At 59.7% G+C, this 22,027-nt stretch overlaps 2 protein-coding genes across 7 annotated transcripts in view; one reads left to right on the plus strand and one right to left on the minus strand.

Moving 5' to 3' along the window:
• The first annotated feature begins 2,616 nt into the window (after positions 1–2,616).
• MAFF (MAF bZIP transcription factor F) lies at positions 2,617–13,058 on the plus strand. 2 transcript variants are annotated; one of them, XM_036298708.1, is made up of 3 exons: positions 2,617–2,853; positions 10,857–10,922; positions 11,351–13,058. In XM_036298708.1, the coding sequence occupies exons 2-3, from the start codon at positions 10,887–10,889 to the stop codon at positions 11,807–11,809; spliced, it is 495 nt and encodes a 164-aa protein (XP_036154601.1). In that variant the 5' UTR covers positions 2,617–2,853; positions 10,857–10,886; the 3' UTR covers positions 11,810–13,058. The 2 variants fall into 2 exon arrangements, with proteins under 2 accessions (XP_036154601.1, XP_036154602.1); XM_036298709.1 differs by lacking the exon at positions 2,617–2,853 and adding an exon at positions 3,220–3,361.
• A 1,365-nt stretch (positions 13,059–14,423) lies between these two features.
• TMEM184B (transmembrane protein 184B) overlaps positions 14,424–22,027 on the minus strand; it is a 48,807-nt gene continuing 41,203 nt past the window's right edge. For 2 of the 5 annotated variants that reach the window (XM_036297004.1, XM_036297003.1), the window contains exons 6-9: positions 21,042–21,133; positions 19,995–20,164; positions 19,362–19,556; positions 16,780–17,602 (exon numbers count right to left, since the gene is read on the minus strand). In XM_036297004.1, the coding sequence (XP_036152897.1) occupies positions 17,061–17,602; positions 19,362–19,556; positions 19,995–20,164; positions 21,042–21,133 (999 nt within the window). In that variant the 3' untranslated portion in view covers positions 16,780–17,060. The other 3 variants (XM_036297005.1, XM_036297006.1, XM_036297007.1) reach the window with 3 other exon arrangements.

Genomic DNA, 22,027 nt, shown 5'->3' on the forward strand with positions numbered 1-22,027 from the left:
CCAGGGAAGAAGCAGATTTCTTAGAGGAAGTGTCCTGAAGGACTTGAGAGACTCATCTCTCCACTGGGGGCGGGGAGAAGCTTTCAGAAGCTGCCCAGTGTTTATTAATCATTTATTCCATTCTAGGCATTGTGCCAAGTGCTATAAGTATGGACACATTCAATCATTTCACAATCCATGAAATGGGTACTGTTAATAAGCCGGTTTATGAAGGAGGAGACTGAGGCAGGGAGCGGTGAAGCCACTCAGCTGGTGAGGGGTAAGGCCAGGATTTGAGCCCACAGGCTAACTAGAGAGTCTCTACTTTAAAGGGGGGAAAAACAACTACTTTATTAAAACAAAAATTGCAGGAATAATAGAGAATTTCCGATGTTCTCCCAGATTCCCCAATTGTTAATATTTTATCACATTTTAGTATCTATCTACCTTTGTTCTAACCCATTTGAGAATAAATTGAAGACATGATACCCCCTTATTTAGAAATACTCTGGTGGGTAAAATGAAGGACATTGTCTTACATGACCACAGGACAAGGGCCAAAGTCAGGAAATTAACATTGACAGGATACTATTATCTAATCTACAGGCCTTATTCATATTTTACAATTATCTTTAAAATATCCTTATAGCAAAAGGAAATCCTGGATCACACATTGCAGTTGGTTGTCATATGTCCTTAACTCCTTTAATCTGGAACAGTTCCCTAGTCTTTCCTTGTCTTTCATGATGTTGCCAATTTTTTTAGCATACAGTCCACTAATTCTGTAGAACTTCTCTCAATTTAAATTTGTCAGGTGTTTCTTTACAATGAGATTCATTGTCTGAAAGTTGGCAGGAATGCCAACAGAAGTGAAGCTCTGTCCTTCTCAGGGCATCACTTAGGAGAAAGATGTGTCAATTCGTCCCTTACTGTTGACATTAACTTTGTTTACTTAGTTAAAGATGGTATCCGCCAGGTTCCTCCACTACCGTTACTATCTTTCCATGTGTAATTTATAATTGCCTGGGGGACAATACTTTGAAACTATGTAAAGATGATGTTTCTCATCAGAATTTTCCTATCCATTGATGATTCTCATTAGCATTCTCATTAGAATTTATTCATGGTCCAACTCCATCATTCCTTCTACTGGAAGGAGTAGCTTTCCCTTATCTGTATTCAGTCATTTATATTAGTATGGGCTCATGGTTTCTCATCTTATTCAATAGGTTATAACCCATCATTACTGTAATTTCTTTTGATGCTCTAATTGTCCCCGATTTGGCCATTTAAAACCCGCTTCAAGCCAGAAAGCTCCCACTTTCAAATATGACATTGCACCCATGTTCCTTGACCTTGACCAAAAAGGGATCAAACCCAAACCCAGGTTATGTGCCCTGATCAGGAATCAAGCCTGCGATCTTTCAGTGCACAGCACAACACTCAACCAACGGAGCCACTCTGGCTGGGCTTTATATAACCTTAACAACTCTCTAAGCATTTCCTCAGGTGAGGATTAGAAAAGAAGAAGAAAAGAATAGTTACATAAAAACGAAGTTTACAGGTCGGGGCTCCTTTAGCCAGGGAGTCAGGAAAATTCTCTGTGAGGTAGTGATATCTGAGCTGACTTGAAAGATGAGAAAGAGCGGACAGTGAATAGAAGAGGAAACAGCAAGTGCAAAGGGCCTGTAGCAGGAATGAGCTGGGTGTGTTTGAGAAACAGTAAGAAAGGCAGTGGCTGAGGAGTAGTGGGGAGCCAGAGGGGCAGGAGGTGAGGCTGGAGAGTTGGTGAGAGGCCAGAAGGCTTAGGGCCCTGTAGGCCAAAGGGAGGAGTAAAGTTTATATTCTAAATGCACAGGAGGCTAGAGAGAGGGTGGGAGTGTACACAGCAATCTGATCTTTGCTTTGAGAAAAGCATTGCCTGGTGTGTGAAGAAAACCTTTAGGAACAAAGTGGGGAGGCTATTAGTAGGCTGCTGCCATTGTCCCGGGAAGTTGATGGTGTCTGGACCATGTGGTAGGACTGGGGGTGGGGAGAAGCCAGATGCAGAAGGGTGTTGGATGTGGAACCAGGCTGATTCGGGATGTAGGGAGGAAGGGAGAAAGAGGGATGCAGCAGGGGTCCTAGGATGGGGCTTGAACAACGGAGATGGGGAGACTGGGGGTGTGGGTTGCCGGGGTAGGGCTGATGATCAGGAGGTGGATTTGGGCTGTGTAGGGTTTGCAGTCCCCACCTGGCACCCACGTGGAGGCACGCAGTGGGCACTTGGATATGAGTCTGGAACTCAGAGAATGTGTTCGCTCTAGAAATACAAATTTGGAGCTCATGGGCATATAGACGGCATTTTAAATCACGGGACTAGATGAGATCATCATGGCAGAAGGTGTAGGTCGAAAGGAGAAGACGCTCTGGACTGTCGACTGTAAAATGAGCCAAATGACACCTTCACTCGCGAGGTGTCACGTGAACGCATCCAGCCTAATAGGAACTGAGAACCCCGGGGCGGGCCCGGCGTGTGGGCGGGGCCGGAGGGGCGGGGAATGGGCGGGGCCGAGAGGCCCGGAGGCCGCTCAGGGGGCCGAGGGGGCGGCCAGGGAGGTGACGTCACCGCATGACTGGGTTTTTATGAATGAAAGGAATCCTGTGAGTGAGTAATTCCGGGAAGCTCGCCTTACAACTTCGCGCGGCCTCCTGCGCCGCCCGCCCCACAACAAAACTCGGCGCGTCGCTCTCGGGAGCCAGGAGCCGGGCTCGGAGCAACCGGCGGTCAGGACCGGAGGGGAGACGGACCGGGGAGCCGGCTGGGACAGCAGCCCGGGCGGCAGCGAGACCCGCGCGTGCCAGGGGCGCCAGGCGAAGCGGGCCCGAGGAGGGGTGAGGAACGCGGGTCTGGGGCGGGAACGGGGGCGCGGGGCTCCGAGGCAGCAGGGTTCGCGCACCCCGAGAATGCGCCTGGGGCGGGGCGCCAGGGCCGGCGCTGTCGGTGCTCTGTGTCCCCACCGCGGGTCGGTTGACGGGAGGAGGGGCAGAGTTCCAGGGACCAAGTCGGGGCCGAAGCGAGCTTAGCGGGGTGCTGGGGTGCTGGGCTCCTGGGGGCGCCGGCCGGAAGGGGCTGGGGGGCTGGCTCGCGTCAGCGTCCACCCAGGAGGGGCGGGGGGGCAGCGTGTGCACGTACGTGACTCGGTGAGAACATTCCCTGGACGGGCGCCCGCAGCCGGGCGTGCGCGGTTTGTTTACGTCCCAGGGCGGGCGGCGAGTGCGTGTGTGTTCCCTGGCCCGCGTCCGAGCGTCCTGCCCGCTGGTGCGCGGGGTGTGCCGTGGGGAGAGAGACACACACACACAGAGACCACCCGGTGAGGACCCTGGGGCCTGTGTGCCCGCGGTGCGTACCTGGGAAAGATGTGCCGAACGAGGAAATGCGGAATAGGGACTTGAACTAGGGAAGCGGCCCCATCGTGGTCACACGGTGTCCGGGAATTCTTGCCCTGCTGTCCCCTTCCCACCAGCCAGCGACCCTGCTCTTCCCCGGAGTTTCCCAGGGCCGGGCCACGTGATCTCGGTGTTTGTCCCCCTCCCTGAGCTGGCGGCTGCAGCCACAGGGTGGGGCACAGTATAAACACCCACCCGGCAGGGCTGGGGGGGGGGGGCGGGGGGCACTCACTCCTTCCTCCAGGACCCTGGTGGGCTGGCACAACTCAGGTCCGTATCCGGGTTTCCTGCTACTTGGGGCAGGCAGACCCTCACTCTCCTTCATCCCCAGCCATCCCTCCAGCCTCGGGAGGAAGTGGAAGGGCCAGAACACCCCTAGCGAAGTGGGGAGGTAGGAAGGGATCCAGGTTTCCTCTGTTCGGTGGGACTCTGGCTGGCCTGGGTTCTGGAGCTGGTACTGCTGGGCCTGGGAGGGTGAGACCGGAGGAAGGGGTGGGGTTGGTTTCTGTCCTGCCGGTGGTTTCAGTTACATGTGGGACTAGTCAGACATACCTGCTGATTGCCGGACCTGAGGAGCTAGTTGAGGGCCCCGGCCAGCTTGAGTTCCCAGAGTCCTCGCCCTGGGGGCTGGGGGGTGGGGGCGGGGCATGGTCAACAGGGAGTGGAAGAGGTGGTCTTGTTGTGTGAAGGGTTGCTGTGTGAGGGTGGGGCCCAAACCTGCCCTAAGCCCCTGTATCAGCCCTACTGGAAGCTTCCCTCTGCCCAGTAGCCTGAAGGATGGGCTGGGGGCTAGGGGTTCCTTGGTCCTATTCTGCCCTCCATTCTTCCCACCCACTGGGCTACAGAATCATGGGGGAGGGGGATCCACTGAGCTTGGGGGATGAGGAACCAGAGGATCTTTTAACTGCATCTTTGAGCCCTGGTGAGCTCTGCTACCGCAGTGGGGAACCTCAGTGTCCCCATCTGCAGCAGGAACTAGGCAACGTCCAGGGGCAGGATGGGGGTGAAATGGGGGAGGCAGGGCAGCCTCTACACACAGCCTATTTTCCAGGGAAACTGTGGGAGAGAAAGCAGAGCCAACGGCCCCCGGCCAAGGCCTGGCATGTCCAGGAATGTGTGGGGTTCCCAGTCAGGCCCGTCCGCAAAGTCGGGCGGGAAACATCCTGAGTAGGTTGGGGGGCCAAGGACGAGGGGAAGCGGCTGGTTGGCTCTTCCAGCGGCTGGTGCATGGCTAGCACTGAAAGGCTTAACCTTCTGCTGGGTCACCCCCGGGTCCTCACTAGGGCCTGGGACCCCACAGGTCTCCCATGGCCCCTGTGCCTCCCTCAGGCCTGATGCTTTTAGCTATGAGCCTGTCATGGGCCAGAGGCTGGGATGAGACTGAGGCCGAACCAGATCCAGAGCCTGCCCTCTGGGAGCTTACAGTTGATGAGAGGAGACAAAGTTAAAGGGGGAGCTACCAAACGAAATAAAAAACCCCAGGGGAGCTGGGTGGTATGAGGGGGAAGTCTGTGGTTTGCAAGTGTATAGTACGAAGGCACGCCTCGCTTTATTGCGCTTCGGAGATACTGTGTTTCTTACAAATTGCAGGTCAAGCAAATCTATCAGCACCATCTTTCCAACAGGCTCAGGTGATGATTAGCATTTTTTAGCAACAAAGTACTTTTTACTTAAGATATGTATATTGTTTTCTTAGGTACAATGCTATTGCACACTTAATAGACTACAGTAGAGTGTAAACATAACTTATATGCACTAGGAACCAAGAAGCTCCTGCTTAATTGCAGTACTTGCTTTATGGCAGTGGTCTGGAACCGGACCCACAATATCTCCAAGGTGTGACAGGAACAGGGCTCCCACTTACCCAGGGCAATCAAGGAAGGTGACCAGTGACCCAGGTTGTCAGGTGGAGTGAGTGATGATTGTCTGTGGAGCCCTTGAGGGCCTTCAGAGCCTGGCACAGAGTAGGTGCTTTCTGTGGTGGCTGATTGAATGAAAGAGCACTGGGTCCAAGAGGATCCTTGGAGGTAGTGGGAAAAGGACATGGTGGAGGCCTGAAGGCCAACTTTGTGGGCTAGGAGGGAGGCTGGCATCGCAGGGTTTTGAAATGAGCCAGCCAAACCTAGGTTTGTAGGTTTTCTCAGTAATGATCTTTCTGACAGCCTTTGGGAGAAGATAGGTGGTGGGGTCTAGAGGTAGAGACTAGAAGTCAGTGAGGAGGTGACTATAGTCATGGCAAGACCAGAAGCCGGTGAGGAAGCGGCTATGGTCACAGTTCAGCTGAAAAAGGAAGTGGTCTCTGAGCAGAAGGATGGTCAAGTCTCTGAGTTTGTGTTCTCATGCCCCTGCCTCTAGGAAGCCTTCCCTGATTTCCTTTCTCTTCCTCTAGGACCTCCACTCTGCTAGTGGTGATCCTGAAGCTCCATTCAGGGCCAGAATCTGGCACGCTAAACTCCAAGGCTGTCAGGTTAGGTACCTTAGGCTCGGTGGAGGTTTGGCATGTTGGGAAACTGAGGCCCAGAGAAAGGGCACGGCAGTGAGTGTGAGTGGGTGGCAGAACTGGAACTGGATCCCCAGGCTCCTGCTTCCCTGAGGTGTGGGGTTCTCCCAGCTCCACTCCCCTTTCCAGCAGGGAGGAGGCTCCACCAGTGCTGGCTGCCAAGGCCCCGGGAAAACACATTTTTTCCCTCTGTCCTCACAGAGGAAGCGAAATGGCTCGGCAGCCAGAGAGGAGCCCATGCCAGGGGGCAGGCCGTCTGCAGGATGTCCCTAGAGTGGAGAGGGGAAAGGAGGGGAGGGGACTGCAGGAGGCTGTGGCTGCAGACTGGGCAGGGCAGCCGTCAATCCCCCAAGAGTAAATTCATTCTCCATGCCTCCAAAAGAATGGTAGGAACCTGCAGCCCCTGGAGGTTGCTCTCTGGCCTCTGAGGGAAAAAGCGGGGTGGAGAGGGGAGGGGCTGACATTGAAGAAAGAGCCCTGAGCTAGGGGTCAGGACTCCTGGGTTCCAGCCCACCACTGCCCCCCAAAAGCTGCTCAGTTGTCTGTGACAGAACAAGGGGGTTGGACCAGCCCCTGTCTGAGGGCCGTACTGGAGGCAGCCCGGTGGAGGGCCCAGCCCCGTGGCGTACAGCCCAGCAGCCCCTGGCCTGGGCTGAAGTCTGAAAGCCTGAGGTTATCAGAAAGTTCCCCCTTCTTGTGACTTTCTCTGTGATTGCCTGGCGTTGCTGAGCTAGGGACATTCCTGGGCAAACATGAGTGCCTCAGCTGACATCCAGGATGTGGGTGAGGGGGCCGAGGCTAGAACAAGAGAAGGAGGAATGGAGAGAACAGGTTCGGAGCCTCCTGGGACCTACAAGGACTCAGAATCCCAGCCAGCCCTGTGGGTGGGGCCTCCAGTCATACAGAACAGGGACTGGCCAAGTTTCCACCTCGCGGGCTTCCTTCAGAGGGCTGTGTGAGAAGGATTCTGAGGTTGTGTCCAAGCTCAGTGGGAAGCAGTGCCGTGGGCGGTGGGCGATGGCTGTGGTGAGAATGGAGGGAGGGACGATGGAGAGATAAGCAAACCATTCGCCACTGCTGATCTTGTCTCGGCCTCTAATGCTATTATAATCACCCCCACTTTACAAGTGAGGGACCCAGGCCCAGAGAGGAAAAATGACTTGTCTGAGGGACCAGCCTCCAAGGTTCTGCATCAGCCTTAGCACCCAGTGCTCAGCACCCAGCACCCAGCAGGCTCAGTTTACCTACGTAGGGGAGGCTTGCCCTCTCCCACAGGTCTCTCTGTAGAGCCCAGACTGCGCATCGCCTAACACCCACCTCCCCCAGCAGCTGGCACGGTGGCCCGACTGTCTGTCTTCATCTGCACAAACCCAGGCACATCAGAGCAGGGTGGCCGTGGAGACAGGTGGGGGAACACAGAGAGGTGCCCTGTGAGGCCATCTCGGGAGGAGGCATGTGGCTCGGCGTGGCCTCAGTCCTGGGCACCACCCTTTTTTAGCTGTGTGACCCTGGACTGCTCTGTTGACCTCTCTGGTCATTATCTCACAGGGTTGTTGGGAGGGTCGGGGTGATGACAGCGTGAAAGGGACCAGGATTCAGTGTTCAGTGTCCTCCTGTTTTGGGGGGAGAAGCAGCCACTTCCCTGCTGTGTGACTTCAGGCAAAAGATGTCTTCTCTGGGTCTCCCCCTCCCCTTGGGTATAGTGAGGAGAGGGAGCCTTTTCTGTGCGACCCCAGCCAGCGGGGAGATGCTGTGGAAGCCAGGGCCCAGTGACTGCTGCAGGCATGACCCCTCCTGGACAGACTCAGCTATTCTCATAACCTCCCTCATGCTCACTGACACCTGCCCTTGGCGCCACCAAAACCCCGAGAGCAGGTATTGTTCTTACAGATGAGGAAGTGGAGACCAGAGAGGTGGGGTAGCTTGCTCAAGGTCACACAGCCTGGAAAGGAGATGGGGCTCAAACTGGAGCTTGACTTTTAATCTAATGCCCCTTTCCTTGCTTCCCATGCCCGACCTGGGGCCAAGTATCATGACAGAACCCCTGCTCCTCCTTCCCCCTCCTCCTGGCATCTGTGTACCAGCCCTGCCATGCAGAAGCCAGGAGGCAGATGAAAAGGAGGAAGAATTGGAGACAGGGCCAGAAGGTTTTTCTCTCAATGGTACTCAGCTGGACAAGCCAGATGCCGGACGGTGTCAGAGACTGCACCCATCCACACCTTGTGGGTGCCTGCTCCCTGCCAGGCCCCGTGCTGGCGACATCAGCACCCAGAGCTGCCTCGGCCTGGTTCCTGCCTGTGGAGCTCCCTGTCTGGTGGGCAGACAAGGAAACAGACCATTACAACGCAAGGGAGAAGTGCTGGGGTGGTCAGTGCCTAACAAGTCCTCGGAGTCAGGGGGGGCTTCCCGGAGGAGGAGATGTCTGCACCCAGAGCCGAGCGATGAGTAGGCGTCTGCCAGATAAAGCGAGGGGAGTAGTGTCACAGGGTGTGGGGCGGCACATGGGCCAGAAAGCGTGGGGTGAGAGGAAGTCAAAAGTTCCACGTGGCTGGAATGCAGAACGGAGGTGGGCAGTGGTGGGGAGTGAGCCTGGACCCTGTCCCCAGGATAGTAGGGAGCCAAGGAAGGTTTGCATGTGGGTGATGACAGGCCGGATTCACAGGTGGAAAGATCCGCTGATAGTGCGTGGAGGACGAGCGGACATGCCAGGACCTCCCTAGGTGTGTGTTGGGAAGGTGGACATTTAAGAGGCCTGTGTTTTGGTCGGGGTGGTTATGAGGGTCTCCAGGTGGTGTCTGTGGCAGGTTAGGGTCCTGACTGGGGACGTTATGGGCCTCAGTTTCCCCCAGTTGTACCACAAGGAGCCTGGGTGCTCCTGAAGACCTCCTTGCCCGAGGGCCAGGGTGGCTGCCTGTGAGGGGATCTCTTAAAGTGCCGCTTCCCTTTCCTGCCCCACTCCTCGCTTCCCTCTGGGTGTCAGGTCCCCTGGCTGCGTGGGCCGGGAGGGGCTGGGGATTTCTGAGAAGCCCTGGACTGTCCCCACCTCGGCCTGAGTCACGCTGAGAACTCAGCAACCGCCGAGCTTCTGCTCTGGGCCCGGCACTGCTCTGGGCACTGGGGACACGGCAGTGGGCGAGACAAGGTCTCTGCTGTCCTGCGCTGGCATTCCAATGGGGAGACAGACACTGGACAAACAGGTGAAATGCATGTGCAATAATGATATGTCTGAGAAGTGCTGTAGAGGGACATGAGGTCGGGAAGGGAGACGGGGAGAGTGTGCGTGTGTGTGCGTGTGTGTGCGTGTGTGTGCGTGTGTGTCAGGGACTGGGGATTCTAAGTTGAGCGAGAGCACGAGATTTGAAGAGCAGCCTGCAGGAGTGAGGAAGCCACGTCTGTGGCTATGTAGGGGAAGAGGATGCTGGGCGGAGGGACCGCTGTGCTCATCCCGGGGGCGGTGTGTGTGGTCGGTTTAAGGAGGCGGGTGCAGAGGGAGGCAAGGGGCGTGGAGCGGGAGCTGAAGTCAGAGGCATTTGCTGAGCCCCCATCCTGTGGTGCCTGTGAGCCACTGTGATGATTTGGGCTATAATCGGAGCGAGACGGGGGGCTTGAGAGGAGTAACATGATCTGACTTAATACACAGCCACTGTATCACCCGGGAGAACCTGCGGCCAGTCAGTCGGACACCCTCCGAGGCCCCGTGTGTCTCGTGCCGAAGTCCGTGCACTTGCCGCTTCTCCGCAGGGTCTGAGACACCTGGGCCGCAGAATGGGCCAGACTCGGCCCCAGGCAGCTCAGGGAGCCAAGGCTGGACCCGGGTCTCACCCTCGCTTCACTCTGTCAGACTGGGGGTCACTCGTGAGAACCGACAGGAGGCTGGGCTCAGACCCCCCTCCGCCCTGCTCTCCTTTGCTCCTCACCGTCCCATTCGCACGGGGATTTTCGGATGAGAAAACCAGCGAAGAACGAATGGGGAGTAGGGCAGAGTGGCCGTGGATAGAGGGCGCTGCTCTAAAGGGAACTTGGGAGGCCGCCCCTTTCCCCGCCCAGAGCAACGACCACTGGCCGTCGAATGTGAAATGTCACTGACTAGTACACATGTGTTCTGTGAGCTTCTCTGTATGTAGTTTGTACTTTAATGAAAACATATTTTTAAATATATGTTTATTGATTTCAGAGAGGAAGGGAAAGGGAGAGACAGAAACATCAGTGATGAAAAAGAATCTTTGATCGGCTGCCTCCTGCACAGACCACACTGGGGATCGAGCCCACAACCCGGGCTTGTGCCCTGATCAGGAATGGAACCCGGACCTCCTGGTTCATAGGTCGATGCTCAACCACTGAGCTGCGCCAGCCGAGCAATGAAAATACTTTTGAATAAGACAAAATGCATCTGTCTGGGCTCCATGTGGGAGAATTGCTGGGGAAGAGGGAGCCCGTTCACGGGGCGCATACTCATTGAGAACTGACCGTGTGCCAGGCACTGACTTAGGCATCTGGAGGCAGCGGTAGGGCAGGCAAGGCCTTGACCCTTGTAGACTGACAGTTTGGTGGAGGAGAGGTGGGAGAGAGAGAGACAAACCATAAACAAGTCATCAAACATAAAATAATTGCAGAACAGGTGACCGTTATGAGGGTTGGTCAATGGGGTGATATGATATGACACAATGGGGTGTTGTAGCCAGATAGTTAGACCTCTTTGAAGAGGTGGCACTGAGCAAAGATATACCTGCTGAAGAGCTGCTATGAGGAAATGAGGGAAGGGAGTGGCGAGTGCAAAGGCCCTGGGGCTGAAATGAGCCGTTCAAAGAGCCCGCTGTGGCTGGACCACTGGGATGGAAGAAGGTGGAATGAGATGAGTCCAGGACAACAGGGGCCTTGAATGGCAAGGCAGTGAGTTGGGATTGTACGCGACAGGGAAAAAGTGACGTTGGCCTCCTCTCTCCCCTAGGTCTCAGCCCAGAGGGCACCTTCTGCAAACATGTCTGTGGACCCCTTATCCAGCAAAGCCCTGAAGGTGAGGAGGCAGCCCCTGTAGTCCCACCCCTCTCTCCCTCCCCAGCCAACTTCCCCTTCAGTACCCGGCACCCCCACAGCAGCTCAGCAGGCAGGAGGCATTCCTGGGGCCTTGACTGGGAACCAGGAGGCGTGGGCTCGGTCAGATAGGCTGTGTCCCCGGGGCAGGCCGTTTCCTCTCCAGCCGGCTTCCCCATCAGGGCAGTGCCCACTGGGCCGCGGGACTTCGAAGGTGCTTTCCTGGGTTCCTGCTCCCCTTTGGGGTCTCGGAACAAGTCCAGCCCCTCAGTGCCTATGGCGGTGGAGGGGGCGCCGTCCCCAGCACCTGATGCGTGCCAGGCCCAGGGCTCAGGCCCACAGGCAGCGGGCGACCTGGGCCTCAGTTTCCCCATATCCCCCCCCCCCCCCCCCCCCCCCCGCTGCCCGCAGATCAAGCGCGAGCTGAGCGAGAACACGCCGCACCTGTCGGACGAGGCGCTGATGGGGCTGTCGGTGCGCGAGCTGAACCGGCACCTGCGCGGGCTCTCCGCCGAGGAGGTGACGCGGCTCAAGCAGCGGCGCCGCACGCTCAAGAACCGCGGCTACGCCGCCAGCTGCCGCGTGAAGCGCGTGTGCCAGAAGGAGGAGCTGCAGAAGCAGAAGTCGGAGCTGGAGCGCGAGGTGGACAAGCTGGCGCGCGAGAACGCGGCCATGCGCCTGGAGCTCGACGCGCTGCGCGGCAAGTGCGAGGCGCTGCAGGGCTTCGCGCGCTCCGTCGCCGCCTCCCGCGGGCCCTCGGCGCTCGTGGCGCCCGCCAGCGTCATCACCATCGTCAAGTCGGCTCGGAGCCCGGCCCCCGGCCCCGCCCCGGGCCCCGCGCCCGCCCCCGCGCCCGCCCCCTGCTCCTAGTGGCCGCTGCGCCCCCCCCCCCCACGCCCCGTTCCCCAAACCGCGCCCCTCCGGCCCCTCCGACCCCGGCTCCCTTCCCCAAGTGCCTCAGCACGACCTCTGTCCCAGGTGCCCTTTCTCCGCCGCCACCAGCCCCCGTGGGAACACAGGTTCTCTCCCTGGAGCCCTTCCTGGTGCAGCCCCTGAACCTGGCACCTAATAGCCCTGGGAAGCGGCGACCGTGGTGAGAGAGGGCGGGGTGGGTCAAGGTCTCCCTTGGCTGGAAGCGAGCCTTCCTAGACGGGGAGGAGGGAGACGGAGCGAATTTGACTAGAGAAGCGTCGTCAAGGAGAAGAGGGCCTCCCCTCGTTTTGTAAACTGCTCAGACATGCCCGTGGCCCCTGCCCGGCCTGGGAGTCGGCACTAGGTTTGGCGTTTGTCTTGTGGGGCTGCCCAGCTGGGAAGCTGGGCTCCCCCCTCTGCTTTGGGCCTGGGGAAATCTCCTGCCCCGTCAGCAGACGGAACCGGGCCTCCCCTGGATGGGCCACCTGTGCTTAGTGGTTGAGCTGAAACTTACAGCCAGGTCCTCCCACTGCCGTCCTGCGATCCCAGCCATGGCCAGGGGACAGTGGACAGGGGCTGGAGACGGGAGGCAGGGCTGCCGTGGCCTGGGAGACGGCTGTCTGTGAGACAAGATAAGGGAAGTAGAAGGAGAGAGAAGGGGATGTAGATGGAAGAGAGGGAAGGGGCTGGCTAGCCAATTAGCAAGGGGACGGGAGGCAGGTGGGGAGATGAGATGATAGATCCGCCGTCTTGCAGCCTGGGGTGGGGGTCCTCAAAAGGGACGTCCCACCTCTTCCCCTGACTGCCCCCCCTGGGGTGGCGGCCGCCACGGCCGTTGATTGTTCTGGGAAGCCCAGCCCCCCTCCCCACACACTGTACACAGCTGCCCTCCCACTCTTATTTATTGCACGAATCTAAGTTATTCTTTCCAGCCAGAGCCCTAGCGCCCACTCCCCGGGAAAAGTGGCGTGGGCCCTGAGCTGGACTTTATATTTTATATCTGCAAATAAATCACATTTTATCTTATATTTAGGGAAAGCCAGGTGGCAACAACAACCAAAAAATGTTTTTAAAATAATTGCCCCGGCCTCCAGAATTTATTTATTTTCTGACTTACAGTAAGCGAGTTATCCGCCTTCTGTATTTTGTAGACTTTCTGAATAAAGTCAAGTTCTCTTTTTCCACAGTGAAGAAGTGCATGTCCTGAGCTATGGTTTGTTTGTTTTTTTTGGGGGGGGGGGGGCGTTCCGAGTAAGGGGCCCAAAATGGAGTTCTGCTTTCCCAGCCCAGGCCGACCCCTCTGCTGGGCGGGAGGGCTAACTCCAGTTTGCAAATAAAAGCTAAGCACCATCGCTGCTCTTGCCTGTGCCTGCGCTGGTTGGGGGGGGGGGGGGGGGGCGCGGGGGCTGGGGGGGGGGGCGCTGGAAGTGGAAACCCAGATGGGTGGTGCCAAAACCCACCTTCCTTCTGGGTGCCTGAGCCGGGGACCCTCCGTGGGGAAGGCAAAGCCGGGAGCACAATGAAATGTAGGGTTAAGTTTCTTTCCTGGGCATCCCTTCAGCGAGAAAACAGTCCCGCTCAGAGAGGAAAATTCCCAGCTTGAAGAGTCATCTCCCGGCACTTTCGCATGGAGGGCTGATCTTCTACAGCCAAGTAGAAGACACTTTCCTGGTGTTCCAGGAGGCACAGGGGCGGGGCGTGGCTTCCTCAGTCCCAGCCTGCAGGCCGAAAAGCAGCCGCAGTCATCCTGGGCCCAGGCGGCAGAGTGCACTGTACCGGGCAGGGAAAGCGCGGTTTGAATCCAGACGGGAGCTTTCCTAGCTGTGTGACTTTTAGTGGCTTATGTAGCTGCTTGCAGCCTCGGCTTACCCATCTGTGCCAGGAAGGTTCTCCGAGGGCACGGGTGACCAGCACTGGGAGCCGGAGGGGCCCAGGCTCGAACACAGAAATGTTACAGGAGGCGCACCGCTGCAGTGAGGGTTTCGGAGAGGCCGGCTGTGGGTGTGAAGATGGCGGGCTGGGAGAAGGCACGGGATAGGAAAGTTGGGGAAAGGCCAAACCACATAGGTTGGCTTGATCCGCAGGCCTTCCTCCTCCCCCTCAGGTGGGGGCCCTTGATCCTCACCCGATGCTGAGATGCTGAGTTCAGGCCTAAGGAAAAGGCAGCCGGAAGCTGCACGAGAGCCAAGCTGAGGCTGGGAATTTCCCCACCCCCACCGCATTCCTGAGGGCCCAAGTCAGCAGCCCCCGCGCCCCCCCCGCCGCCCCCCGCCCCCCCCGCCAGCCCCCGCGAAGGCATGCGGAGGTGGCTGCAGACACCTGGCCTGGTGAGTAGAGGCAGTGCCCCCCAGCCCAGCAGGCCCTGCTCCAGGCCTGGCCCTCGGGGCGGCCCCGAGGGTCCCACAGTGGAGGCTGTGTGCAGGGATGCAATTCTGGCCTCTGACAATGAGAATTCCCCCCATGTTCGCACCGGAAGGACAAGCGTTTCCTAAGACACCCCTCTCACAACCACGAAACCCACCCCGACACGGGGGTGGGAAGAGGAAGGAAAAAACCTCACGCACAGGCAGAGGAGATTTCAGTACAATCTATATTATCTCATATATATATATTTCTTCCTCACTTTATTTGCTCACTTCTGTCACGCATTTAAAATGTCACAGAGACCAAAATAGAGCGACTTTCTGGTGGAACTCACAGCAGTCATACACGAGATATAAAACTAAGGGACTCTGTCTTCTCATACATCATACAATTAATTTTTCAAGTATTTTTTATATACAAAGAGCTACTCTATTGGGAAAAAAATTTAAAAAAGACAAGGTTGGTTACGAATCCTAGGAAGTAGGTGGCGTGGTCAGGCCGCTCCCAGCCCGCATCTCTGGGCCGGGCTCCCCACCGGGAGCTGCAGGGCAGTTGGGCAGGGAGCAGCCCCACACTTTGGCCTGGAAGGAGGACCAGGGAAACAGAAGGGCAGGGAAATGGTGGGAGCGGGGCCGAGGGCGTTCTCAGGCAGCCTGCACGGCCTGCTGCCTTCCCAGGCAGCTCGGGGCTGGCTGGCCAAGCCCCCCCGACAGGGACCCGAAAGCTGGCCTCTAGTACCCCTCAAGCAGGCCTGGCCCCCCGCTCCCACCGGGAGGGCTGGCTTGGTCACAGCGCCAAGTGCGCAGAAAGACACCTGGGATGGAACCCCCACCCGGCCCTGGGCACCATTCACACAGGAGCGGCCAAGAGGAAAGATTCCGTAGTGAAGTCTGAAGCCACGGGCGGGCCCTTCTCCCTGCCCTTCCCCGGCTGCTGCAGCCCAAACATGCGCTATCTTGGGATGGACGCCTGCCTGTCCAAACAAGCAGTGTCCATCAGGTCTCCTCCTGACGGTGGCTGATGTGAGCCCAGGCTGCACAGGGGCTCTGGCCCCAGGTGTGGGGGTGTGGGGGTGGGCAGGGGGAGGGCCTGGTGGTCCTGGCCACCCGAGGCCTGTCTAAGGGCACCTGGCCCAGCACTGCAGGGGCCTGAGTGCCAGCAGCTTAGCAGGGAGCCCCCGGGGAGTGTCTGGGACAGACTGAGGCCCGGGGAGGGGAGCGTTCATGTGTGACTAAGGCACAGAAGAGATGGGCTGGGGCCAGATGAGCAGGACACCAGGCCGTGTGGGCATGGGGCCGGGGCTCTCCTGCAGGCCCAGCCTTTGTCCGCCCTCCCACAGAACTGTCCTCCGGAAGCTGCTCTGAAATGTGGACTCAGACTCTTTCCCTGAAATGGGAGGGAGAAGCCCCAGCAATGATCGGGGCCAGCAAAGGTCTGACGGCTCAGCCAGGAAGGAAGGTGGGAGTCCCTGACCCTCTGAGCAGCCAGGCAGTAAGGGCTCTGCCCCAAATGCTCTCAAGACAGACCCAGCAGAGGGGCAGTGGGGGCTGCCGCTGTCCTCTGCAGGCCAGGGGGAAGGGGCATGTGACAGGTGCAGCCACAGCAAGGGCAGCCGGGGGACGCAGGGGCCTCATGTGGACAGGCCACATCCGCAGGAGAGGGGCCCAGAGGCACCTGAGCACCTTCCTAGCGGGACCTGTGGCTCCTGGCGTCTGGCTGAGCCTTGCAGCAGGCCAGGCAGGCCGGGTCAGGAGGGGCTCCACAGACAGCTTCCTCCCTCCTCCCTCCTCTTCCTCCTCCTCCTCCTGCCCAGAGGAGCTAATACAGCACAAGGGGGCGGAGGAAGAGGGGGCAGAGCTGCAGTGCAGTGTTGGGGACGGGCTGTGAGTCTCACGGGGAGGGCAATGAGCTGGGGACAGAGCTGAGAGGCTGTGGCCACTGGTCGGCAACACAAGCGTCAGGGCCTGGGGCACGGCTGGTCCCAACACGTCGCCACCAGGACGAGCCAAGCCGCGCAGGCCTGGGAGTGGCCCCCAGTGACCCCTGCTCCTCGCCGGGCGTGCAGCGTGGCCGTGTGGAAATGCTCCTGGAGGCTCAGGGTGAGCCCGGGCTGTCCTCTGGGCAGACGACGACTGGCGGTCCCTCTGGAAGCGATATGTGAGCGCTCTGGTCCAATAAATTAAAGGCAATGCCAAAGCCCTGGCAGCCGCCTCCGGGCCTGGGCCTGAGGCCGGAGGGGCGCACCTGCCCTGGGCCAACGTGCCAATCCTTCCCCAGCAGCAGCCGCGCTTAGAACTCGTCATCAGAGCTGAGCAGGAGAGTCTTCTCGGTGTCGCGGGCGCCACTGAGGCTGTGGGAGCGTGAGAGGCCGTGGGCGCCGCCGTGCCAGGGGGGCCCGGGCTCCAGGGTGGACTGCTGCGTGTACTGCTGGTAGGCGGGCGAGAAGTTGTGGATGGCGTCCTGCACAATGTCGTGCGGGTTCATGGTCTCCTTGAGGCTGCTGGAGATGCTCTTCATGGGGGCGCAGCGGCCTGCGGGCGGGAGGCAGGGGGGGTGAGGGGCTGGCGCAGCAGGAGGCAAGGGGCTCGGCCTCCAGGTTATCATCCAACCACCCCTAGTCCTGGGACCCACCCCCAAGGCTATGCCATCCAACCACCCCTCCTGGGACAGAGGATGGGGTTCTGCACGTGAGAAGGTGCAGGCAAAGAAACGGCCCTTCTGGCTGGGGCTCAGGGCAGAGGGCACCCCTGAAGGGATGGAGGTAAGCAGCCATGGGGGCTGAGTCCGGCAGGTGGGACGGACCAGGGGTGGAGACTGGCACGATGCAGGCAATGAGCCCAGAATGTTACAGGGAGGCAGGCCAACCCGGCATGAGTGGAGGCGGAAGTGCTGAGGACGGGGCTCCCGGTGCTAGCCCTGTCCCCTCTCCTGAGGGAGTGGACCAGGGACCCGTTCCATCGGGGCAGCTGCAGAGGCTGGACCCCGGCGGAGCAGACATCTTCACCAGCTCCCCCGAGAGGGCGGAAGCCACTGGCTGGATAAGCTTCTCTGATTCCCTCTCCGATGAATGGGCCCCACAGGCCCAGGCCACACACTGAGAGGTAAGGGAAGAGCTCACTCGCAGCCAGGTCTTCAGACTCAAACACGTCTGCCCTTTCTGCCTCCATAGCCTCTGCCATGGACATAAGAAAGGCCCCTGGCTTCCCAGTAATGGGTGCTGTGCCCCAGGACCAACAGGGCATATGCCAGACGACAGGCCGGACAGAGCAGGTCTACAGAGGTGCCTGCGGTGAGGAGACTGGGCACAGAAGAACCAGGCAGAGAGGCGAGCCGGCGACAGGGACCAGGACTGACATGCAGGACAGACATGCAGACAGAGAGCAGAACCTACCGTAAGGACCATACGTTGGCACTGCCCACGGCCAAACCCGGGGCAAAAGCAGGGCGGGCGGGGGAGAGGGGAGAGCAGGAGAAATAGAGAAGACAAGAGACAGCTGAGTGAACACCAGGGCCCACCACCGAGGCCAGTGCATGCCACGCCCCCTGCCGCCCCCACCCTGTCCCACCGGCGCCCCAGCAGCCCGCTTCCCCTCGGGCCTGGGCGCACTATCCACCCACAGAGGACCCCTGTGGCACTCCCACTCTCTATGGGGGACAAAGAGTGGACACCAGAATGGGGGCCGAGTTCGCCTCCGCCCCTAAGTCAGGGCCCCCACACCCCACCTCTCCAGCCTTGCCTGGAACTGCTAAGCCTGTGCCTCGTGCTCCACAAACCTCTCCCCACTTCACAGACAGGAAACCGAGGCTGGGGCGGGGTTTCTTGTGCAGCCCCCATGACAGAGGCAGCTCTGCACCCACGCCAGACGGGAGGGCTGAGGGGCTGGGCACTGTGGTTGGCGGGCCTGTGGCCGGCAGGACCACGCGGAGGGGCAAGAGCGAGCAGCAGCTTCCCCTGGCGGGCGGGGTCCATGCACAGCTGCACGGCTGTGGGTAGATGTGTCAGGGAAGACGGCCCAGGCATCCATTAGAGCGTCTGCAGGGCCACCACATGCAGAAATGGTTCTTAAACACTGAGACCTTCCCAGGCTCTGGGCACAAAGGGACTTTCCCAAGGGACAGGGTCTGTCAGGACCAGGTCCAGGGACATCGCCCTCAATACTGGGAAGCTGACCCTTCCAACTGGGGCCTTGGTGGGAAGCCAGTGGGCCACCAGCCGGCTGCGCTGAGCCGGCCAGCACAGTGCCTGGCACTGGCAGTGTGCGGTCAAATATGGAGAAAGCGCCCCCAGCCAGCGTGTTGGTGAAACGCAGTCGGGCCCACCAGAGTCACGAGGCCTGGAGTACAGGTCAGGCCCTGCATCAGCAGCTGCGCAGGCATCCTGCGGCCGCCCACCAGGGAAAGAACATGGCCGGAAGGGGTGGGAGGCGAGGAGCCCGGCCGCGGGCCAGGCGGTCCTCTATACTCTTCCCAGGACACGGCTGTCCGGGCCCGGGGTGGGCATCGGTGCTGCGCCTGGGGAAGTGGGTTTCCCCCTCCAGCCCCGTGGGAAGGGAACTGGCAGCAGCCGAGCTCCAGGGTAGATGTGTCAGACTAGGAGGCCTTCCCTCCAGGCCCTCCCATCATCCAAGCAGCCCCAGACTCCTCTTCCTCTTCCCCTTGGCCATCCCTCCAGGCCCAGTGGCAGCAGAGGCACCGGCCCGAGAGCTGAAATCCCACCCTGTCAGGCCCGAGCCCAGATCAATGACTGCGGAACCTCTGAGGTGGGGCCAGCACCGACTGTAAGACTCCCCAGGGGGCTCTGCTCTCACCCAGGGAGGTCAGCAAGTGTAAGAGAAAGCTGTTCAGAGCTATTGCCACCCAAGTCTGCTTCTGAGAGGTAATCAGGTTAAGAAAACAACAAAACACTTGAGAGACAGAGGATTCTGGGATAAACGAAGAACCGGCTCATGTCCGAAACCCTGAGGGACTTCTGTCCTAGAATCTCTGTCCTGACCGTCCCACAGGCACTGCGCCTGTCAACTTCGGGTACTCTAGACCGGCTGCCCGAGACAGGTGGGCCTCGCTCCCAGGACCTCCCTCACGTGACCAGGACTCCTGGCCCTTCCACCCTGCAGGACGCCGCGGGGCAGGAGGGCCCGGCTCTCACCTTGCGCGTCCAGCCTCTTGTCGGCATAGACCTTGTAGGTGAAGGCGTGCCGCAGGGCCAGCGCCGCGAAGAACATCTCCACGCAGATGATGAAGTCCTGGTAGCCGGCAGCCACGGTGCCCTCGCCCACCGACACACGGGCTGAGTGGATCTTGGGGATGGCCCCGCACTTCTCCAGGATGGCCAGGAGCAGGCCTGGGAGGCAAGGTGTGGGTGTCTGGCCCTGGCTGGACCGCCTTCCCACCCCCTCCTCCTCCATGCAGCGCCCCAGGTGCCCGGGGCGATGGAAGTAGGGGCCCTGGTTGCTCCTGTGGGCAGCGTTGCTGACACAGGCCAAGGCCACTTGGAAACCCCACGCCCCCAGACTCTTTCTGGCCACGAACACTGAGACGTCACAGATTATGCGGGGTCCCCCGTGTCCCCCCACCCATGCATCAGCCTCACTAAAGCTCTGCCCTGGCTCCTAAGGCCCCTAAGGGCCCAAACTTCTGCCCGAGTGGGCACCCAGTGGATGGAGGCCCCTTTGAGCTCCAGGCTGGGATCCCTCAGGACAACCCCATGGCCTGGGCAGGCAAGAGGAAGGGACGAGGTCTAGGGGACAGGGCCGCCACACGGGGCTGGGCAGAGGCTCACCTTGCCAGAAGGAGAGGAAGATAACAGACTTGACCATGAAGAACTTGAGGACAGGGCTGTAGGGGCTGAGCAGCTCCCTGGTGGCGAAGTAGAAGAGGAAGAGGGCGTAGAGGGCCAGGCTGACGGAGACGTTGTAGATGATGGTCACGTACAGGTAGCCGCTGGCGACGCTGCAGAAAAGGGGAGCATCCTGGCTTGGACAGTCCCTCCGAGGGACGAGGAGCCCCCCCTCCGTTGTCCTGCCCCTACGCCAATCCCCATGGCTCTAGCCGTGCTCCCAAGCAGTGCTCCACGAGCCACGTGGTGATCAAAGGGGCCAAAACACGAGGCGGGTGCCGGGGTGCCTGCAGCACAGGCCGGGCCAGCGCCCCGCCTCACGCAGGGGTGTCTAGCCACCTGCCCGCAGCTCTGGTGCCCACGCTCCTGGTGGAGGACATGACACAGGCATGGAAGCCAGCCTGGCCTGGGATGAGGGCTCAGCTGATGGTCAGACAGCGAGTGTCAGAGTGACGGGAGCCCAGCCCTGCTCTTTCCAAGGTGAGCAAGTTACAGCCCACTGCGCCTCCGTTTGCCCACCTGCCCTGGCGGGCTGCTGTGCACCACCCAGGTGGTGTTGCCAAGTGCATGCCAGCACACGGCCATGGGGCCACTGTCCCTCACGCCCAGTGAGAGGCCTGGGCAGTTCACCAGGTGAGGCTTTCTACCCGAGGATTCAAGGCGGGCCTCTCGGGCTCCAGCCCCGCTGCCTGCCTGGATGGTTACTGTTCCTTCTGCCCCGGGTGCACCCCCCACCCCCCTATGCAAAGGGGATGGATGCTGAGGGCTCCTCGAGTGCCCCTGATAGGCCAGCCTCGCAGCTCAGGGGTGCGGAGGCGTGAGGAAGGCTGGGAACATGCTTGACCTCCACTCAGATGCGGTCTTGAGGGTGTGCGTGTGCCCAGTCTGTGGCCGCCTCCTTCCCTAAGCCAGGCATTTGCCTCTGGGCAGGGACATCTACCCTGGCACCAACACTCCCCCCCCACACCCCTGCGGGGACCCGCTGCTTACTCAAAGTCACCGTCCCGGTACTTGCCAAAGGCCTGGAGGACCACGGTGCTGACAGCCATGAGGGGCTTCACCACGCAGAACTGCAGGGTGGCCTGCGGGGAGAAGCCAAGTGTCAGGATGGGACAGACCACTTAACAGCACCCCCTCTGGCCAGCAGACCTGCTGGATGCCAGGCCCGGGGAGCCCAGGGTCCTCCCCGAGGGGACTGCTGTCTGGAGAAGGCGGAGGGAGTGAGACGATGCCAGTGTGACTCAGCTGAGTGAGAAGACGGGTGTGGAGGAGGGAGGACGATGGACAGAGGAATGGAGGAGAGGAGACAGGAGATGTCCCTGGAGAAGGGGCAGCAGGAAGGTGAGACAAGGGACAGGCAGAGGGGACAGCTCATACCGAGGCCAGAGGCTGAGTGGTCAAGGGCACGGGTTCATGCTGGACGGGCAGCACCGTGAAGTGGCCAAGGAAGTGGGTGGGGTGGGGAGCAAAGCTGGGGCCCTGCTCCAGGGACTGGCCACATGGGGAGCAGGGTTGGACCAGGGCTTCCTCTCGTGCCCTCGCCCACCCCCGGGGTCTGGCTCCCTGCCCCGGGCTCTGGGTCTGGGCCCAGGGTTTATAGTGAGCTGGGGTCCTGCTGGGGATGGAGACAACTTAACAGGAGCACGAAACAGGAAGCAGCCCAGAGCAAAGGTCTAGTTCTGACACCCGAGTTTGAATGTTGGCCTTGCCAGCTGCCAGAAGCTCGAGCGGCGGCCACTGAGCCTCTGGGGGACGGACGTAAGCAGCCCCTGTCACAGGGTAAGCCCCGGGGCACCCACGGCGCCCATAATGTCACTAGAATCACCTTCCTGCCGAAGTCAAATACGTCTAAGCCACGGGGCCTCCTGTGGAGGCAGGAGCAGTTGGAAAGGCTAAGCGAGTGTGGCTCCAAACAGGGCCAGGACCCTGGAGCGGAGAACGTGGCCTGTTGAACCCAAAGTTCTGGGAACCGGAGT

The sequence above is a fragment of the Myotis myotis genome, unplaced genomic scaffold, assembly GCF_014108235.1.
Source record: "Myotis myotis isolate mMyoMyo1 unplaced genomic scaffold, mMyoMyo1.p scaffold_m19_p_3, whole genome shotgun sequence".
NCBI classification, from domain to species: domain Eukaryota; kingdom Metazoa; phylum Chordata; class Mammalia; order Chiroptera; family Vespertilionidae; genus Myotis; species Myotis myotis.

Coding starts and splice junctions, on each gene's coding strand:
- MAFF (XM_036298708.1), top strand. CDS start 10,887: ATGTCTGTGGACCCCTTATCCAGCAAAGCCCTGAAG. Junction 10,923..11,350: donor TATCCAGCAAAGCCCTGAAG/GTGAGGAGGCAG, acceptor CGCTGCCCGCAG/ATCAAGCGCGAGCTGAGCGA.